This window comes from Pristiophorus japonicus, chromosome 2 (genome assembly GCF_044704955.1).
Source record: "Pristiophorus japonicus isolate sPriJap1 chromosome 2, sPriJap1.hap1, whole genome shotgun sequence".
In the NCBI taxonomy this organism is placed as follows: Eukaryota; Metazoa; Chordata; class Chondrichthyes; family Pristiophoridae; genus Pristiophorus; species Pristiophorus japonicus.
Window position 1 is genome coordinate 102,216,948 of NC_091978.1, and position 16,153 is coordinate 102,233,100.

Genomic DNA, 16,153 nt, shown 5'->3' on the forward strand with positions numbered 1-16,153 from the left:
ACCAGTAGCACCACTGGGATCCGCAACATCATAATCAAAACCATGGAAGGTGGAACCAGAACCTATGCAAGGGGTTGGAACTCCGATGTCCGCTAATGTGGTCTCATAAATATTAATTTGGAAGATCTCCCCTGAAGACATTTCAGTCATCGCCGCTTGCAGCCAATCTTGGTCTGGATTGTCCACATCTGGTTCTTATTCTGGATCTTCAGGATTGGCGTCATCATCATCATCTTCTGCAAAATATATCAGAACAGTCAAATGTTTAGCAGCAGAGGAGGGGGCAGGATGGGTGGCATGAGTACTCTCACACATAGCAGGCCAGGCAGCAGGTTGATTTGAAGGGCCACGACTTACCCTCTCCCTCGAATGTGGGCCCTGCTTGTGCTATACTGATTGCTTTTCTCCATGTATGACTCATCATAGCAGCTACCCTCTGTTCCAAGGGTGTCAGTGGATGCAAATTGGGCACGCCTCCTCCTGTTCGAGTTCTTTCCCTTTTGTTGTGGGCCAATTTCTTTTGCAAAGATTAAAATATAACTTTTTAGAGTGCGTCTCAGGGTGGGACATATACAGATAATCACACTTACAATTACAATTCCATTGAAAAATGAAAATATTACTTACACTAACTAATTGACCAAGGTCGTGCCATTTCTTTACACTAGGTTCCAGATCTCCTGGTATGCACCACTGCGCAGTAATCTTCTGCAACTTGGTTCCAGCGTTTCTTCATTTCTTCGGGTGGCACTTTTATGTGACCTCTGTTGCTGGTATCCAGCTCCTGCCATCTCTGCTCAATGATATTAACGAGTGTCTCCACTTCCTCATGCAAGAAATTCTTTGTTCTTGGTGGACGTTATTCCATTGCTGTATTCAATTGACACACTGATTTTTCAAAACACACAGTCCTTATTTTGCATGCACGTATGCGGCACTTGTTCTGGAAGTTTAGCAGCAAAAAGCAGCACTCACTGATTTCAGCAGGTGATTTCTTCAACAGTGCTGCTAAAAGAACTCCTTCAGGCACAAAAAATCAGTAAAATTCACTCACGCCTTTCCACAGCTCCACAAAACAAAACAGCACTTTTGCAGATGTACCTTTAAAAATGGCCAAGTGCCAATGTTTATTTCACACTGCGCATGTGCAGGGCTGCCGGCACGACGTCGGCTTCTTGGACCTAGCCCCGCCCCCCTACAGGCAGAGAATCTGCACCACGCTTTGGCCCAGCCCCCCGCAGATGTCTCCACGCTGCGCCGACCTGGAATGGAGCCAATTTCAACCGGAGAATCACGCAGTAAGTTTTTGATGCACTTTTCAGCGCAAAAAACAGGCATGGCTCTTGGAGCTGCGCCATTCTAGGCGCGGCCCGAAACCTGAGCCCACTAGGTGGGATCACAGATTAATGGGGCGCAGAGTTGTCCTGATTCTAGAGAACTTTCCTGGACACACTCACATCTCTGAGCTGTGGAACATCCAGCTTTTATTGGAGTTGGGAGAACCTGCTAAACAGAATGGCAATAGGAATTTGGTGAGAGTGCGAATTCGGTGTAGAGGGGGAAGAGGGGCGGCCAAGGGGGCAATAGTAAATATATAAATAAATCAGTGTAGTTAATTAGATCATGGGATAAAATTAAAAACAACTAAATAGACTATACCAATGTTAAAAAGATCCCAATTGCATTAAATAAAAATCTGGTATACATAAATAATGGGAGATAACATTACTAAAATAAGTTAAGAAACAAGCACAATTAAATAGTTACAGATTAACCCGAAATCAAGCTAAATCTGCTAAATATAATTTTGATCTCAAGTAATTCAGAATTACATCTAGAATGAATTTACTAATAAATAAAAACGAGAAATGACTGTGCAGGCTGTGTGTCGGGCTGTGAGATGTGGTAGTTTGTGGACAGTGAGACTGTCACAGCTTGCCACATCTGCAGGAAATGTCTTTGCCTTGAGACACGCCAGCTCAGAATCAGTCCTAGATTTGGAGCGTGAATTAGAGACAATCCGACATAAGGGAGGGGGGAGAATTTCTGGATTGTTTTTTCCAGAGTGACAATCACTCTCCCCTTCCTGCATCTGTACTTTCCTCAGAGGTGTGACTGTAATCAGCTGGATAGGGGAAACTGAGGAGAGATAGAGGTGGTCCTGCAGACATTGGTCCTGTCCAACAGGTACAATGTACTTGATACCTGTGTGAATGAGCAGAAAGACAACGGGGAGGTGACCTAGGCACCATGGAGCAGGAGCACAGAGCACCACGCACCACGTTTGCACGAATGCGCCTGCTATAAATGATGGGGACTGTAGAAGATATAGATATACTTTGTTTAGTACATGTAAAAGGGTACCTTTGCAAACTCGGAAAGTGTATCTATGACAAAGGTTACAGAAGTTCAGATTGTAGAGTTATACCAGCCAGAAACAGGCAAACATAATTGTCAATCAGATGTGCAAGTTTCCCTGCGATGAAGAGAAGTAAGATTTAAGGCAGTAAGTTCAGGTGTAGAAAACAAGTTTACACGGTGGAATGGATAATACCTCCACAGTTCATCACTCTACTGTCTCAAAAGGCCAACACCGTTCTCCCAGAGGAAGGCAAAGGAAACACACCAGTTCAAAGGGATGAGGTTGTAATAATCTGGAAACATTGCGAACAAATATATAAACTTTAATCTATTCAGGCTCTCTAATAACCATCTAAGGAGTCTAATCCTAAATTAATTTAAATTTATATCAATCTCAGACACTGATCAACTGTAAATTTATAATCAGCCAGCTGTTAAATGCTGATTTGTGGCATAACTGAACTGTTTGTGTAACTTATTTATCAACTGACTTATTTACTAATTATTTAAGTTTAAATTCTACTAAGGTTCTAAGGTTGATAAGGAATTGCTAGTTCATGAGTTTGTTGTCTCACATCTTCCTTTGATGATTCCTAGAAAGGTTTAATGTATTCACTCCGTAGCTTGTGTGAAACCTAGGTTAGTCGCATAAATGCTAATGTAATCCAAACTGGTTGATACAAGACATTTTAGCGTGCCAAATTTAGGCACCATTAACTCCGAGGTATAAGCTGGGTGAAGATTCCTTGGCATGGTGTTACAGTAAAGGGTTAAGCTTCCATCTGGTGCCCTTCATGAATATTCTTGTCAGTGTATTAATCCCAGTGTTTGTATAAATGCAAATTTGCATTTTCCCTCCCTAAATGTCAATCATGAATATTGTAATACAGAATTTATAAAACCAATTACATCTTAAATAGTATTGTAATAACCATGAACAGCAGAACATCTGGAATACTAATATTTGGAGCAATAATTTTCTAGCTTCAGTTAGAATTAAAAGACATTTTTCTCTCTCCTGCTGACAAAATTCCTCCTTGCTCCTGTTCACTTTCCAGCCACAAAAGTGGGCAGAAGGTCTATTTGCAGGCTACTATTGATCCATATCCCCCAGGAGAAAGTTATTCTCCAATAAAGCAAGAGAAATTAGAAACTTGCTAGATCGTGATTCAAGACAGATCCTACCTCTGTGTGGTACCATCGAACAGCAAGTTTATTTCCAAAGTGGAAATACACAGTTGTAAAATTTGGAAGATAAGACTGGTTTAAATTATCTTAAATTGTCAGCATAAATCGAAAGCATTGTGAAATATTGCTTGAATTAACACATTTGAATCGTTTCTGAAATATTATTCATTTCCTTTTTTTTTAAAAAAGCAGGATACAAGTGTATGGGTTCCAAAATGTCTTTGTAATACAGCACATCAAATTTTTTGTTTTGTCTTTTAATTGCAAACTTTTTGCCACAATTAGATCATCCTAATCGGAATATTTACGTTTGTTACTAGCAGTCTCTGTTTAACATTTGCCTTTTTCTAACCTGCTTCGCTTTCCACAGACACGATCCTTCTTTTGCTGCTAAGGTCAAGATCTCGTGTTGTGGTCACTCCAAACAGATTAACTTGTTCATTTTAGGTTTTACCAATTGCAAGCAATATGAATATTTATATAGCAAAAAAGAACATTCAAACAATGAAACTTTTTTTTGGGGGGTGGAGGAGAAAAAAATAATTAAAACATTTATTTTCTCTTTCAGGAAATTTAACATATTGATCTCATCAATTCAGAAATACTTTTCCTATATCCATGATGCAGTTGTACAGGTGGAAAATAAGCTACAGATACCCAACAAAATCAAATCAATTCTTCCAAGAGTATAAAAGTGGTGTATTATGAGCAGGAGACATGTTCATCTCAAATTTCAAAACAGTCAGAATCTGGCACATTCTGCAGTTGCAATTTTCACTGTCATTTTGAAGAAATTTCAGGCCATTTTGTCTCCAAAGGGAATGTTTGACTCCCACGAACTAGAGGTGATTTTTCAGAATGAGAAGCATCCATTGTAGGTATTTCTTTTGTTGCTGCTGGTTTAGTAAGGGTGTTATAAATTCCCATGGCCTGTGACATACAAAATGCAGATCGATTAGTATTCAACACCTAGCAATAGAAACAGCCAAAGCAATAACTGCACATAGAGCATTCATTTTAACAAAGAACACACTGTAACCAGAAAACTACAAAAATACATTAAATGCAATACCTAATTTTCAGAAAGGAGCCAAACTTCTTTAATTCACATGGGTGGTGACAGAATCATCAACACTGAAATTCTACTAAATAACAGCAATTAAAAGAAAATGATAGAACATTTCTAGTAAAGGATATCACATTTTGAATGTGGGCCTGCTCAACATATCAGCACATTCCTATTCCATTTTAATCTTCCCCTCTTTCACAGACTGCTTGACAGAAAATATCTGTTAGCTGCAGGAGGAGGAGGAGGAGGAAGTATCAGATAATATCAAGAAAGGCATAGCATTGAAGTCTGTAAATTTCCAAATAGAAAAAGTTATCAAATAGATGTACATCAGAGTAGCTGATAACCAGACCATTTCCTCATGAATGCTTTCTGCAGGAAAAAAATATATCATCCAGGCTTCATGGATGTGCTCTTTTTAAATAAAGTTTTCAAACGAGGCACAGAATCTAGGGGCAGGTACATCACTTTAAAAATAACTTTCAGGTCTATTAATTGCTCAGTGTGGTTCTGAGTTATACAGACCAGAAAATATTTCCAGGTTTGATCTCTGGTGTGTTGAGTTAGCAAATGCTTTTGAATACTCATCACCAGTAGTGCTCTCAGATCTTCCTCATCCCCAGCAACTCTACTTTCACCGTCCTATAGTATGATAGATGAAGGACTAAAGTATGGCGGAGAGGCACTGTTGGCGCAAATACATGACCTCATCTCTCTCATCTGGAGGAAGGAGAGCATGTCGGGAGATTCAGAGATGCAGTGATTGTGACTATCTTTAAAAAAGGGGACAAGTCCAATTGCAGCAACTACAGAGGAATCTCCCTGCTATCAGCCACTGGGAGAGTTGTCAGCTAGAGTCCTTCTCAACTGTCTTCTCCCTGTGGCTGAGGAGCTCCTCCCGGAGTCACAGTGCAGATTTCGTCCCCTACGGGGCACAACGGACATGATTTTTGCAGCGCGACAGCTGCAGGAAAAACGCAGGGAACAGCGCCAGCCCTTATACATGGCCTTCTTCGACCTTACAAAGGCCTTTGACACCGTCAACTGCAAGGGTCTATGGAGCGTCCTCCTCCATTTCGGATGCCCCCAAAAGTTGGTCAACATCCTCCGCCTGCTCCACGACGACATGCAGACCGTGATCCTTACCAATGGATCCATTACAGACCCAATCCACGTCCGGACTGGGGTCAAACAGGGCTGCGTCATCGCCCCAACCCTCTTCGCTGCCATGATCCACCTCACAGTCAACAAGCTCCCTGCTGGAGTGGAACTAAACTACAGAACCAGTTCAACCTTCGCCGTCACCAGGCCAGGTCCAAGGCCACCGTAACCTCTGTTGTCGAGCTACAATTCATGGACGACGCCTGCATCTGCACACATCTCGAGGCTGAACTCCAGGACATAGACGACGTATTTCCCGAGGCGTCTTACGCTAAACATTCGTAAGACAAAGGCCCTCCACCAGCCTGTCCTCACCGCACAGTACTGCCTCCCAGTCATCAAGATCCATGGCGCGGCCCTGGACAACGTGGACCATTTCCCATACCTCGGGAGCCTCTTATCAACAAGAGCAGACATTGATGACGAGATTCAACATCGCCTCCAGTGCGCCAGTGCAGCCTTCGGCCGCCTGAGGAAAAGTGTGTTTGAAGACCAGGCCCTCAAATCTGCCATCAAGCTCATGGTCTACAGGGCTGTAGTAATACCCGCTCTCCTGTATGGTTCAGAGCCATGGACCATGTACAGTAGACACCTCAAGCTGGAGAAATACCACCAACGATGTCTCCGCAATATCCTACAAATCCCCTGGGAGGACAGACACACCAACATTAGCGTCTTCGACCAGGCCAACATCCCCAGCATTGAAGCAGTGACCACACTTGATCAGCTCCGTTGGGCAGGCCACATGATTTGCATGCCAGACATGAAACCCCCAAAGCAAGCGCTCAGAACTCCTTCACGGCAAACGAGCCAAAGGTGGGCAGAGGAAACATTACAAGGACACCCTCAAAGCCTCCCTGATAAAGTGCAACATCCCCACCGACACCTGGGCGTCCCTAGCCAAAGACTGCCCTAAGTGGAGGAAATGCATCCGGGAGGGCGCTGAGCACCTCGAGTCTCATTGCCAAGGGCATGCAGAAACCAAGTGCAGGCAGCGGAAAGAGCGTGCGGCAAATCTGTCCCACCCTTCCTTACCCTCAACGACTATCTGTCTCACCTGTGACGGACTGTGGCTCTCGTATTGGACTGTTCAGTGACCTAAGGACTCATTTTAAGAGTGGAAGCAAGTCTTCCTCGATTCGGAGGGACTGCCTATGATGGTGAGCGTCTCTTCCATTCCCTCACTCTCAATTAGTCCCATCTTTTTATTTGTGGCTTTATAAATGTCTTTGCTATTTCCCTTTATATTAATTGACAGTCTGCTTTCATACTACATTAGCTTTTTTCAATCACTTTTTGCTTCCTTTCTATAACTTTTATAATTGTTTTATTTTGTATTATCCCCTTTATATTTAACATGTGCCTCTTTTTAAATCTCATTTTTGCTATTGCCAGTTTATTTATCTATCGAACTCCTGCTTTTGATGTACCTCTTTACTCCTCAATGCAATGTATTTAACCTGTGATGTTCTATCTAATATTTAAATGTGCTATTTTTCCAAACAATTAACCTCTAGCTAGGCCATGGAAATTAGTTACTTCCCAGTCCTGTTATTCGTTTGTCTTTACCGATTTCAAATATGAACTCAATTAGGTTATAGTCATTACTTCCCAAGTGTTCTGCCCTCAGATTATTTCCTGCTTTGTTACCCAGAACTATTTCTTCAGAATGATTAACTGTGTCCTTCTCACAACCAAGTATTAATTATTTATGTTACCGATGTGGACTTGACAGGGTAACACATTAAGCAGTCCACCTGGATAGAGGATGCTCATCTGCCCTTGGAAATAGCTTTGGCACATTTTAAAAATGTGTTTCAGGGACACACAGGCAGCCTATTTCCAGAAAGAGGTTATGAAATTAAAAGCTGCAGTAACTACCAAAATCCCATAAGGAATAGAATAAGTACATGATTTGATGAATGGTATGATTCAAAATAAGACAGAGCTCCAATTTATCACTCTCACGAGTTGTACCAAACTCAGTCATGTAAGAAGCCATTGCCAATCAAATCAAACTCAACATAAAAGGATATTTTCAAGATTGTTCAGAAAATATTTTTTTTTTCAAAAGAAAAGAAAATTGCATTTTTATGAATAAAATAGCAAAAAATTAAGACATCCTCAAGTTTGTGCCCAGACTGGTTGTGTGTTTTGGGTTCCAAATCCTTAACTGGATTGCTACAAGGCCAATCATCTTAAATCTAAAAATATTAGGATATCCACCTTACCTGTGTCACCATGCTACTGATATCACCTGTATTTGAAGGAAGAAGAATTGTATTGGTCTGTTTGGCCAGGTTACCAAAGGCAGACACATACTGCTCAGCTACACTCAACGAGGCTGCTTGACTTCCACACTGTTAATCACATGAAGGGAAAAAGCAAAATGTCAATTCTTAGTCTTGCTTCATTCTATTTAAAAACCAAAGCAGATTTTAATGTAATTTCAACTCTGTAGATTCTATTTTTCATACCTGATGACTAAGGACTTCAGAAAGCATTTGAATAGCTTCTGCTTTTGCCTTTGCTTTTGCTATGACTGCATTAGCTTCACCTATTAACAGTTAGGTAAGTGAAATATTAAAAGGTAAGCATGAGACATTTAAGTCAGAAACAACACATATGCAGAAAACAATCCAGCTCCATTTTTGCAAGAACATTTTTTTACCAACAAATAAGATTGATTTGACAAATATTGGTGGATTGTGAAACCAGTTACCAAACAAAATAGCATAATTCCACAGATTATCAGTCTAAATCATAAATACATTATGAAAGATTAAAGAACTCTGAAAGACAGTTATCATCACTATTGTTTATTCTGGTACATTTTCCCAGTACAATGAACTTATTTCTGAAATAACTAGATGTTGTATTGGGAACACAGAGACTATTATTGTGGAAGAATGAGAAAAATGGGCTGAAGGACCTTCTTCATACAAACCTATCTTGTGAAATCTAATCAACTCATCAGCTGCAATGTAAAATCTAGTAATACTAACCAATGCAAAATCCCTCAAGAAACTTATATATTAGAGGCATAAAAAGTAGAATGTAGATCTGTAGCTACAAACCTCAACACTGCTGGATTACCAATGACAGCTGCATTGCTGTGGGAGAACTGCTATGTGGACACATGAAAAACCTCTAGAGGCAAGACAAAGCATTTCCTGATTGCTTTTGAATAACTCAAAGCCAGGAAGTTAGCTCAGAATGATATAGATGGAAGCTTGAGGTGCATGAACCCAATCTGCTATCTTTGCCATAGTTGATATGAAACACTTCGACACAATATGCTGCCCAAAAGCTGCTTTTCATCAGCTGTCAGGATGTCCAGGAGAGCGGGTTAATGGAAACAACTTGGTGAATTTCTCTTCCCTCTTAGGAGATGTTTGTCTCTCATAATAACATAAGAATTAGGAACAGGAGTAGGCCATCTAGCCCCTCGAGCCTGCTCCGCCATTCAACAAGATCATGGCTGATCTGGCCGTGGACTCAGCTCCACTTACCCGCCCGCTCCCCATAACCCTTAATTCCCTTATTGGTTAAAAATCTATCGATCTGTGATTTGAATACATTCAATGAGCTAGCCTCAACTGCTTCCCTGGGCAGAGAATTCCACAGATTCACAACCCTCTGGGAGAAGAAATTCCTTCTCAACTCGGTTTTAAATTGGCTCCCCCGTATTTTGAGGCTGTGCCCCCTAGTTCTAGTCTCCCCGACCAGTGGAAACAACCACTCTGCCTCTATCTTGTCTATCCCTTTCATTATTTTAAATGTTTCTATAAGATCACCCCTTATCCTTCTGAACTTCAACGAGTAAAGACCCAGTCTACTCAATCTATCATCATAAGGTAACCCCCTCATCTCCGGAATCAGCCTAATGAATCGTCTCTGTACCCCCTCCAAAGCTAGTATATCCTTCCTTAAGTAAGGTGACCAAAACTGCACGCAGTACTCCAGATGCGGCCTCACCAATATGCAGCAGGATCTCCCTGCTTTTGTACTCCATCCCTCTCGCAATGAAGGCCAACATTCCATTTGCCTTCCTGATTACCTGCTGCACCTGCAAACTAACTTGTTGGGATTCATGCACAAGGACCCCCAGGTCCCTCTGCACCACAGCATGTTGTAATTTCTACCCGTTCAAATAATATTCCCTTTTACTGTTTTGTTTTCCAAGGTGGATGACCTCACACTTTCCGACATTGTATTCCATCTGCCAAACCTTAGCCCATTCGCTTAACCTATCCAAATCTCTTTGCAGCCTCTCGGTGTCCTCTACACAACGCGCTTTCCCACTAATCTTTGTGTCATCTGCAAATTTTGTTACACTACACTCTGTCACCTCTTCCAGGTCATCTATGTATATTGTAAACAGTTGTGGTCCCAGCACCGATCCCTGTGGCACACCACTAACCACCGATTTCCAACCCGAAAAGGACCCATTTATCCCGACTCTCTGCTTTCTGTTAGCCAGCCAATTCTCTATCTATGCTAATACATTTCCTCTGACTCCGCGTACCTTTATCTTCTGCAGTAATCTTTTGTGTGGCACCTTATCGAATGCCTTTTGGAAATCTAAATACACCACATCCATCGGTACACCTCTATCCACCATGCTCGTTATATCCTCAAAGAATTCCAGTAAATTAGTTAAACATGATTTCCCCTTCATGAATCCATGTTGCGTCTGCTTGATTGCACTATTCCTATCTAGATGTTCCGCTATTTCTTCCTTAATGATAGCTTCAAGCATTTTCCCCACTACAGATGTTAAACTAACCGGCCTATAATTACCTGCCTTTTGTCTGCCCCCTTTTTTTAAACAGAGGCATTACATTAGCTGCTTTCCAATCCGCTGGTACCTCCCCAGAGTCCAGAGAATTTTGGTAGATTATAACGAATGCATCTGCTATAACTTCCGCCATCTCTTTTAATACCCTAAGATGCATTTCATCAGGACCAGGGAACTTGTCTGCCTTGAGTCCCATTAGCCTGTCCAGCACTACCCCCCTAGTGATAGTGATTGTCTCAAGGTCCTCCCTTCCCACATTCCTGTGACCAGCAATTTTTGGCATGGTTTTTGTGTCTTCCACTGTGAAGACCGAAGCAAAATAATTGTTTAAGGTCTCAGCCATTTCCACATTTTCCATTATTAAATCCCCCTTCTCATCTTCTAAGCTACCAGCATTTACTTTAGTCACTCTTTTCCGTTTTATATATCTGTAAAAGCTTTTACTATCTCCCAACAAGGCAGCGATTTTGGGATCGCAGTGGAGTTGGGATATCAAATCTACAACCTTCCACTCCACTGTACTCCAATGCCCGCCTCAAAATCTTTTTTTTCCTTTTGAAGATTTTTTCCCCCCTTTCTGTCCTACTTTGCTCACTTTCAAGCATCCCTTATCAACTTTTCAAGAGTACCTTTACTAGTCTGGATATCCAAGTAAGCTTTCAGCAACACTCTGTCTCTCGATTATTTTTAGCTACTGGAACTATCTTGTTTCCAGAGGAATAAAAACAGAAAATGCTGGAAATACTCAGCAGTTCAGGCAGCACCTGTGGAGAGAGAAACAGAGTTAATGTTTCAAGTCGATGACCCTTCGTCAGAACAGTTTTGAGGGTCATCGACCTGAAACGTTAACTCTGTCTCCAGAGGATCTCGCTCCCATCTTTGAAAAGTGACACAGCATCATTACTTCAGATCTTGTTTTAAGTTTAAATTAATGAGTTTATTTTAAACAAGATGAAGCAAATAACTAACAGTGACATAACACACATACTTATGGTAAAACTCCTCCAAGGGCAGCTACTTTCACTGTCCTCTCATCTTCAGCTCTTGGATCCAGGCCTGGATCAAGGCTGTGATGAGGTAGGTACTGAACTGTTCTGGCGTTGGTAAGCCAGTTATTGGTGAGCGGATGTCACTATTGATGACTTCTTCCATCACTTAAGTAATGAATGGAAGAAGGCTCATCGGGTGGTAATTGGCCAAGTTAGATTTGTATTTTTTTTGTGGCTAGAACATAACTGGACGATTTTCCATATTGTCAGTGTCTTGCTTTACTGGGAACAATTTAGCAAGGGGACGGCTAGTTCTGGTACAGAGTTCTTCGGTATTACGGCCAGGATGTTGTTAGGGCTCATAGCCACGCACTCAACCGTGTCTTAATGCTACGTGAAGAGAAACAAACTGCCTGGACACTGGTATCTGTGAGGACCTTGGCAGGTGGACCTGTTTGGGATCATCCAATTGGCACATTTGGCTGAAGATATCTGCAAAAATTTCAACATTGCCTCTTACACTCACGTGCGGGGCTCACCATCACTGTAGTATCTGCTCGATTTAGAAGAACTCCAATAGACACTTCAAACAGCTACATATCATTGAATGTTGCCAAAGTCAGTTAACAGAGACATCCACAATTTTCAATAACTCCCACATTTGCAAATAACTGCCAATCCTACATGTAACTGGGCAAAAATTTGGCAGATGGAGTATAATGTTGGAAAGTGTGAGGTCATGCACTTTGGCAGAAAAAAAAAATCAACGAGCAAGTTATTATTTAAATGGAGAAGGATTGCAAAGTGCCGCAGTACAGCGGGACCTGGGGGTACTTGTGCATGAAACACAAAAGGATAGTGTGCAGGTACAGCAAGTGATCAGGAAGGCCAATGATATCTTGGCCTTTATTGCAAAGGGGATCGAGTATAAAAGCAGGGAAGACTTGCTACAGCTATGCAGGGTATTGGTGAGGCCACACCTGGAATACTGCGCGCAGTTTTGGTTTCCATATTTATGAAAGGATATACTTGCTTTGGAGGAAGTTCAGAGAAGGTTCACTAGGTTGATTCCGAGGATGAGGGGGTTGACTTATGAGGAAAGGTTGAGTAGGTTGGGCCTCTACTCATTGGAATTCAGAAGAATGAAAGGTGATCTTATCGAAACGTATAAAATTATGAGGGGGCTTGACAAGGTGGATGCAGAGAGGATGTTTCCACTGATGGGGGAGACTAGAACTAGAGGGCATGATCTTAGAATAAGGGGCCGCCCATTTAAAAGAGAGGAGGAGAAATTCTCTCAGGGGGTTGTAAATCTGTGGAATTCGCTGCCTCAGAGAACTGTAGAAGCTGGGACATTGAATAAATTTAAGACAGAAATAGACAGTTTCTTGAACGATAAGGGGATAAGGGGTTATGGAGAGCGGGCAGGGAAGTGGAGCTGAGTCCATGATCAGATCAGCCATGATCTTATTGAATCGCGGAGCAGGCTCGAAGGGCCATATGGCCTACTCCTGTTCCTATTTCTTATGTGCTTATGTAAATGACTATCACTGTTCAAAAGTGGCTTGGCCCCTTCTTCAATTTTTACACACAACCAAATTAAACTTGAAATATTATTATCCAATTAAGCTTGGTACAAGATTTTATGTGCAACTGGCATTTTAACCCCTCATCAATGTTCCCTTCTAAGCTCCGTGCGGTGCGGCTGTGAAGTCATCTGCAAGATTTTCCATTGGAAATACCGTGCATGTGCAGAAATTTAAAGGGACCGCGCATTGAAATAAATAGGTCGTGCACAACAAAGCACAGCTTAGAGGAAATTTTGCTCCTTATGCATTGTGTCTGAACTTAAAGGATCAACTACCATAACAAATTTAGACAGAAAAACGTCATTTTTGTCACTGCTCTGTAGCAGCCAAACACACAAAAAAAAATCACCACAGTTGAGTCATACAGCTGAGAGATTCTGACCCATGAACACCTGGAGTGTAAGATTGAGCATTATTATGTATCACGCTAAAAATGTTTACCAATTATTCTTCAAAATATTTCAGATATGTTTAGTCACCTAATTAGAATCTGAAATTTACTATGGGAAAAGAAATGAAGTAATTTGTAAAGCTTGTGTGAAACCTATTTGAGCAAAAGGGGAAAAAAAAGTGTAGCCTCAGCAGTGAAGAGCCAACCTGCAGCTTGGTTGATTTTTTCCGCTTTTAATGCCTCAGAAGCCAGAATTTGAGATTGCTTCTTCCCTTCAGCTATATTGATTTCAGCTTCTCTGGTCCCTTCCGATTCCAGCACAGTGGCACGCTTTCTTCTTTCAGCCTCAACCTGAAACAATGTAACCCAATGAACAAACCACAGTCTCTTTGTGCCATCAAACAGAAAGGTCGATCGGGACCTTTAAATATTGCTATGAAGATCATCAATTGTACAGCACAACAAAATCAATCTATTCTAAAATTATTCTATATATATACACAAGGCACATCGATTATAATCTGTTATATGCAACAGTGATAAACTGTATGGATATCTGGCATGGTGATCAGGAATGCAGAATGCATGTGTGATCATCATAGACCAAAGCAGTTAAGTCAAGACCATGAAGGAAGGCACCAATTGCGGATGCTTCCTCATCAGGGAGGAAGGAAAGCTTTGGCAGGCGTGTCACCCTAGTTCTCATGCATGTGCTCCTGGTTGGTCTGCGGGTGGGTGTATTATCAGTGGTCATGGGGGTAGGTCACTTGGCTTCCTTCTCAGTTACGGAATAATTTTGGAGAATGAAGAAAATTGCTGAATTGTTTTAAACAAAACTTTCATAAATGTATTTCATAATAAACAGGAACATCAGGTCTTCCAATATTTAAGCTGTAGAAGGCAAATTTCAAATTTTTTTTGTGACAAATAGAATAAATAAAGGAAATGAATGAACAGCTCAATATTCTAAAATGAGATCTACTGTGGTTGTACCCTCCTATGTATATTCCTGACAAATATAACACTTCCCAGTCAAAGCAAACCAAAAATTGTTTTCCTTGAAGAGAACTTCACAGTTCACACGTACTTGCATTTGCATGGCTTCCTTTACTTTAGGTGGAACATGGATATCCTTGATCTCGTATCTCAGGCAGCGGATTCCCCACGTATCTGCCGCTTGGTTTATTTGAGTGACCATATTCATATTCAACACTTCTCTTTCCTGTAGAGCAATGAGAGAGACAGTGGAGATTTTCAGTCTTCAAAATGTAACATGGAGATGAGTCAACACCACTCTCTCTGTCAAAAAATCAAAGCTGATCATCAAGTTAAATTGAGAGAGGATATTATCCTCAATATAATAATACAGCCTGAGAATCAAGAATTTTGCAGGATGTAATGAGCTGTGCCCTACAATGATTATTGCAGAATGTAATAATGAGACACAAAAAATAAATCAGCAGCCAAGGTCCAGTCGATGCATTTTCTTAGGATGGTCAATGCAACATAAATTCTAGCACCAGGATTAGAAAAGGGAATAAAAACAAAAAATGCTGGAAATACTCAGCAGGTCAGGCAGCATCTGGGAAGAGAGAAACAGAGTTGACGTTTCAGGCCAATAATCTTTCATCAGAATGAGAAAAGGTTAGAGATGCATCCAGTTTTAAGCGAGTACAGAAGCAGGGAAAGGCAGGAGGGGAAGAAAGAACAAAGGGGAAGACCTGTGACAGGGTGGAAGGCAGGAGAGATTAAATGACAAAAGATATGATGGTGCAAGGAGAAAGGAGATGGTAATAGGACAAGTAAAGAAACAAGACATCATAGAAGTTTACAGCACGGAAGGAGGCCATTTTGGCCTATTGTGTCTGCGCCAGCCAACAAGAGGCTATCCAGCCTAATCCCACTTTCCAGCTCTTGGTCCGTAACTCTGCAGTTTACGGCACTTCAAGTGCATATCCAAGTACTTTTTAAATGTGGTGAGGGTTTCTGCCTCTACCACCCTTTCAGGCAGTGAGTTCCAGACCCCCACAACCCTCTGCGCGAAGAAATTTTCCCTCAAAAACTTCTACCAATTACTTTAAATTTATACCCCCTGGTTGTTGACCCCTCTGCTAAGGGAAATAGGCCCTTTCTATCCACTATATCTAGGCCCCTCAATTTTATACACCTCAATGAGGTCTCCCCTCAGCCTCCTCTGTTCCAAGGAAAACAAACCAAGCCTGTCCTCATCGGCAAGATTCTCCAGTCCAGGCAACATCCTTGTAAATCTCCCGTGTACCCTCTCCAGTGCAATCACGTCCTTCCTCTAATGCGGTGACCAGAACTGCACGCAGTACTCCAGCTGTGTCCTAACCAGTATTTTATACAGTTCAAGCATAACCCACCTGCTCTTATATTCTATGCCTCATCTAATAAAGACAAGCATTCCGTATGCCTTCTTAACCACCTGGCCTGCTACCTTCAGGGATCTGTGGACATGCACTCCAGGTCCCTTTGTTCCTCTACACTTCTCAATGTCCAACCATTTAATGTGTATTTTCTTTCCTTGTTAGCCCTCCCCAAATGCATTACCTCACACTTCTCTGGATTAAATTCCATTTGCTA

At 41.5% G+C, this 16,153-nt stretch overlaps 1 protein-coding gene across 1 annotated transcript in view; it reads right to left on the reverse strand.

The window, feature by feature from the left end:
• Positions 1–3,718: 3,718 nt before the first annotated feature.
• The window catches only part of stoml2 (stomatin (EPB72)-like 2), a 53,247-nt gene continuing 40,812 nt past the window's right edge, over positions 3,719–16,153 (reverse strand). The window contains exons 6-10 of the mRNA XM_070862508.1: positions 14,637–14,771; positions 13,756–13,900; positions 8,257–8,336; positions 8,011–8,139; positions 3,719–4,479 (exon numbers count right to left, since the gene is read on the reverse strand). Of these exons, the coding sequence (XP_070718609.1) occupies positions 4,330–4,479; positions 8,011–8,139; positions 8,257–8,336; positions 13,756–13,900; positions 14,637–14,771 (639 nt within the window). The 3' untranslated portion in view covers positions 3,719–4,329. The remainder of the gene's footprint in view (positions 4,480–8,010; positions 8,140–8,256; positions 8,337–13,755; positions 13,901–14,636; positions 14,772–16,153) is intronic.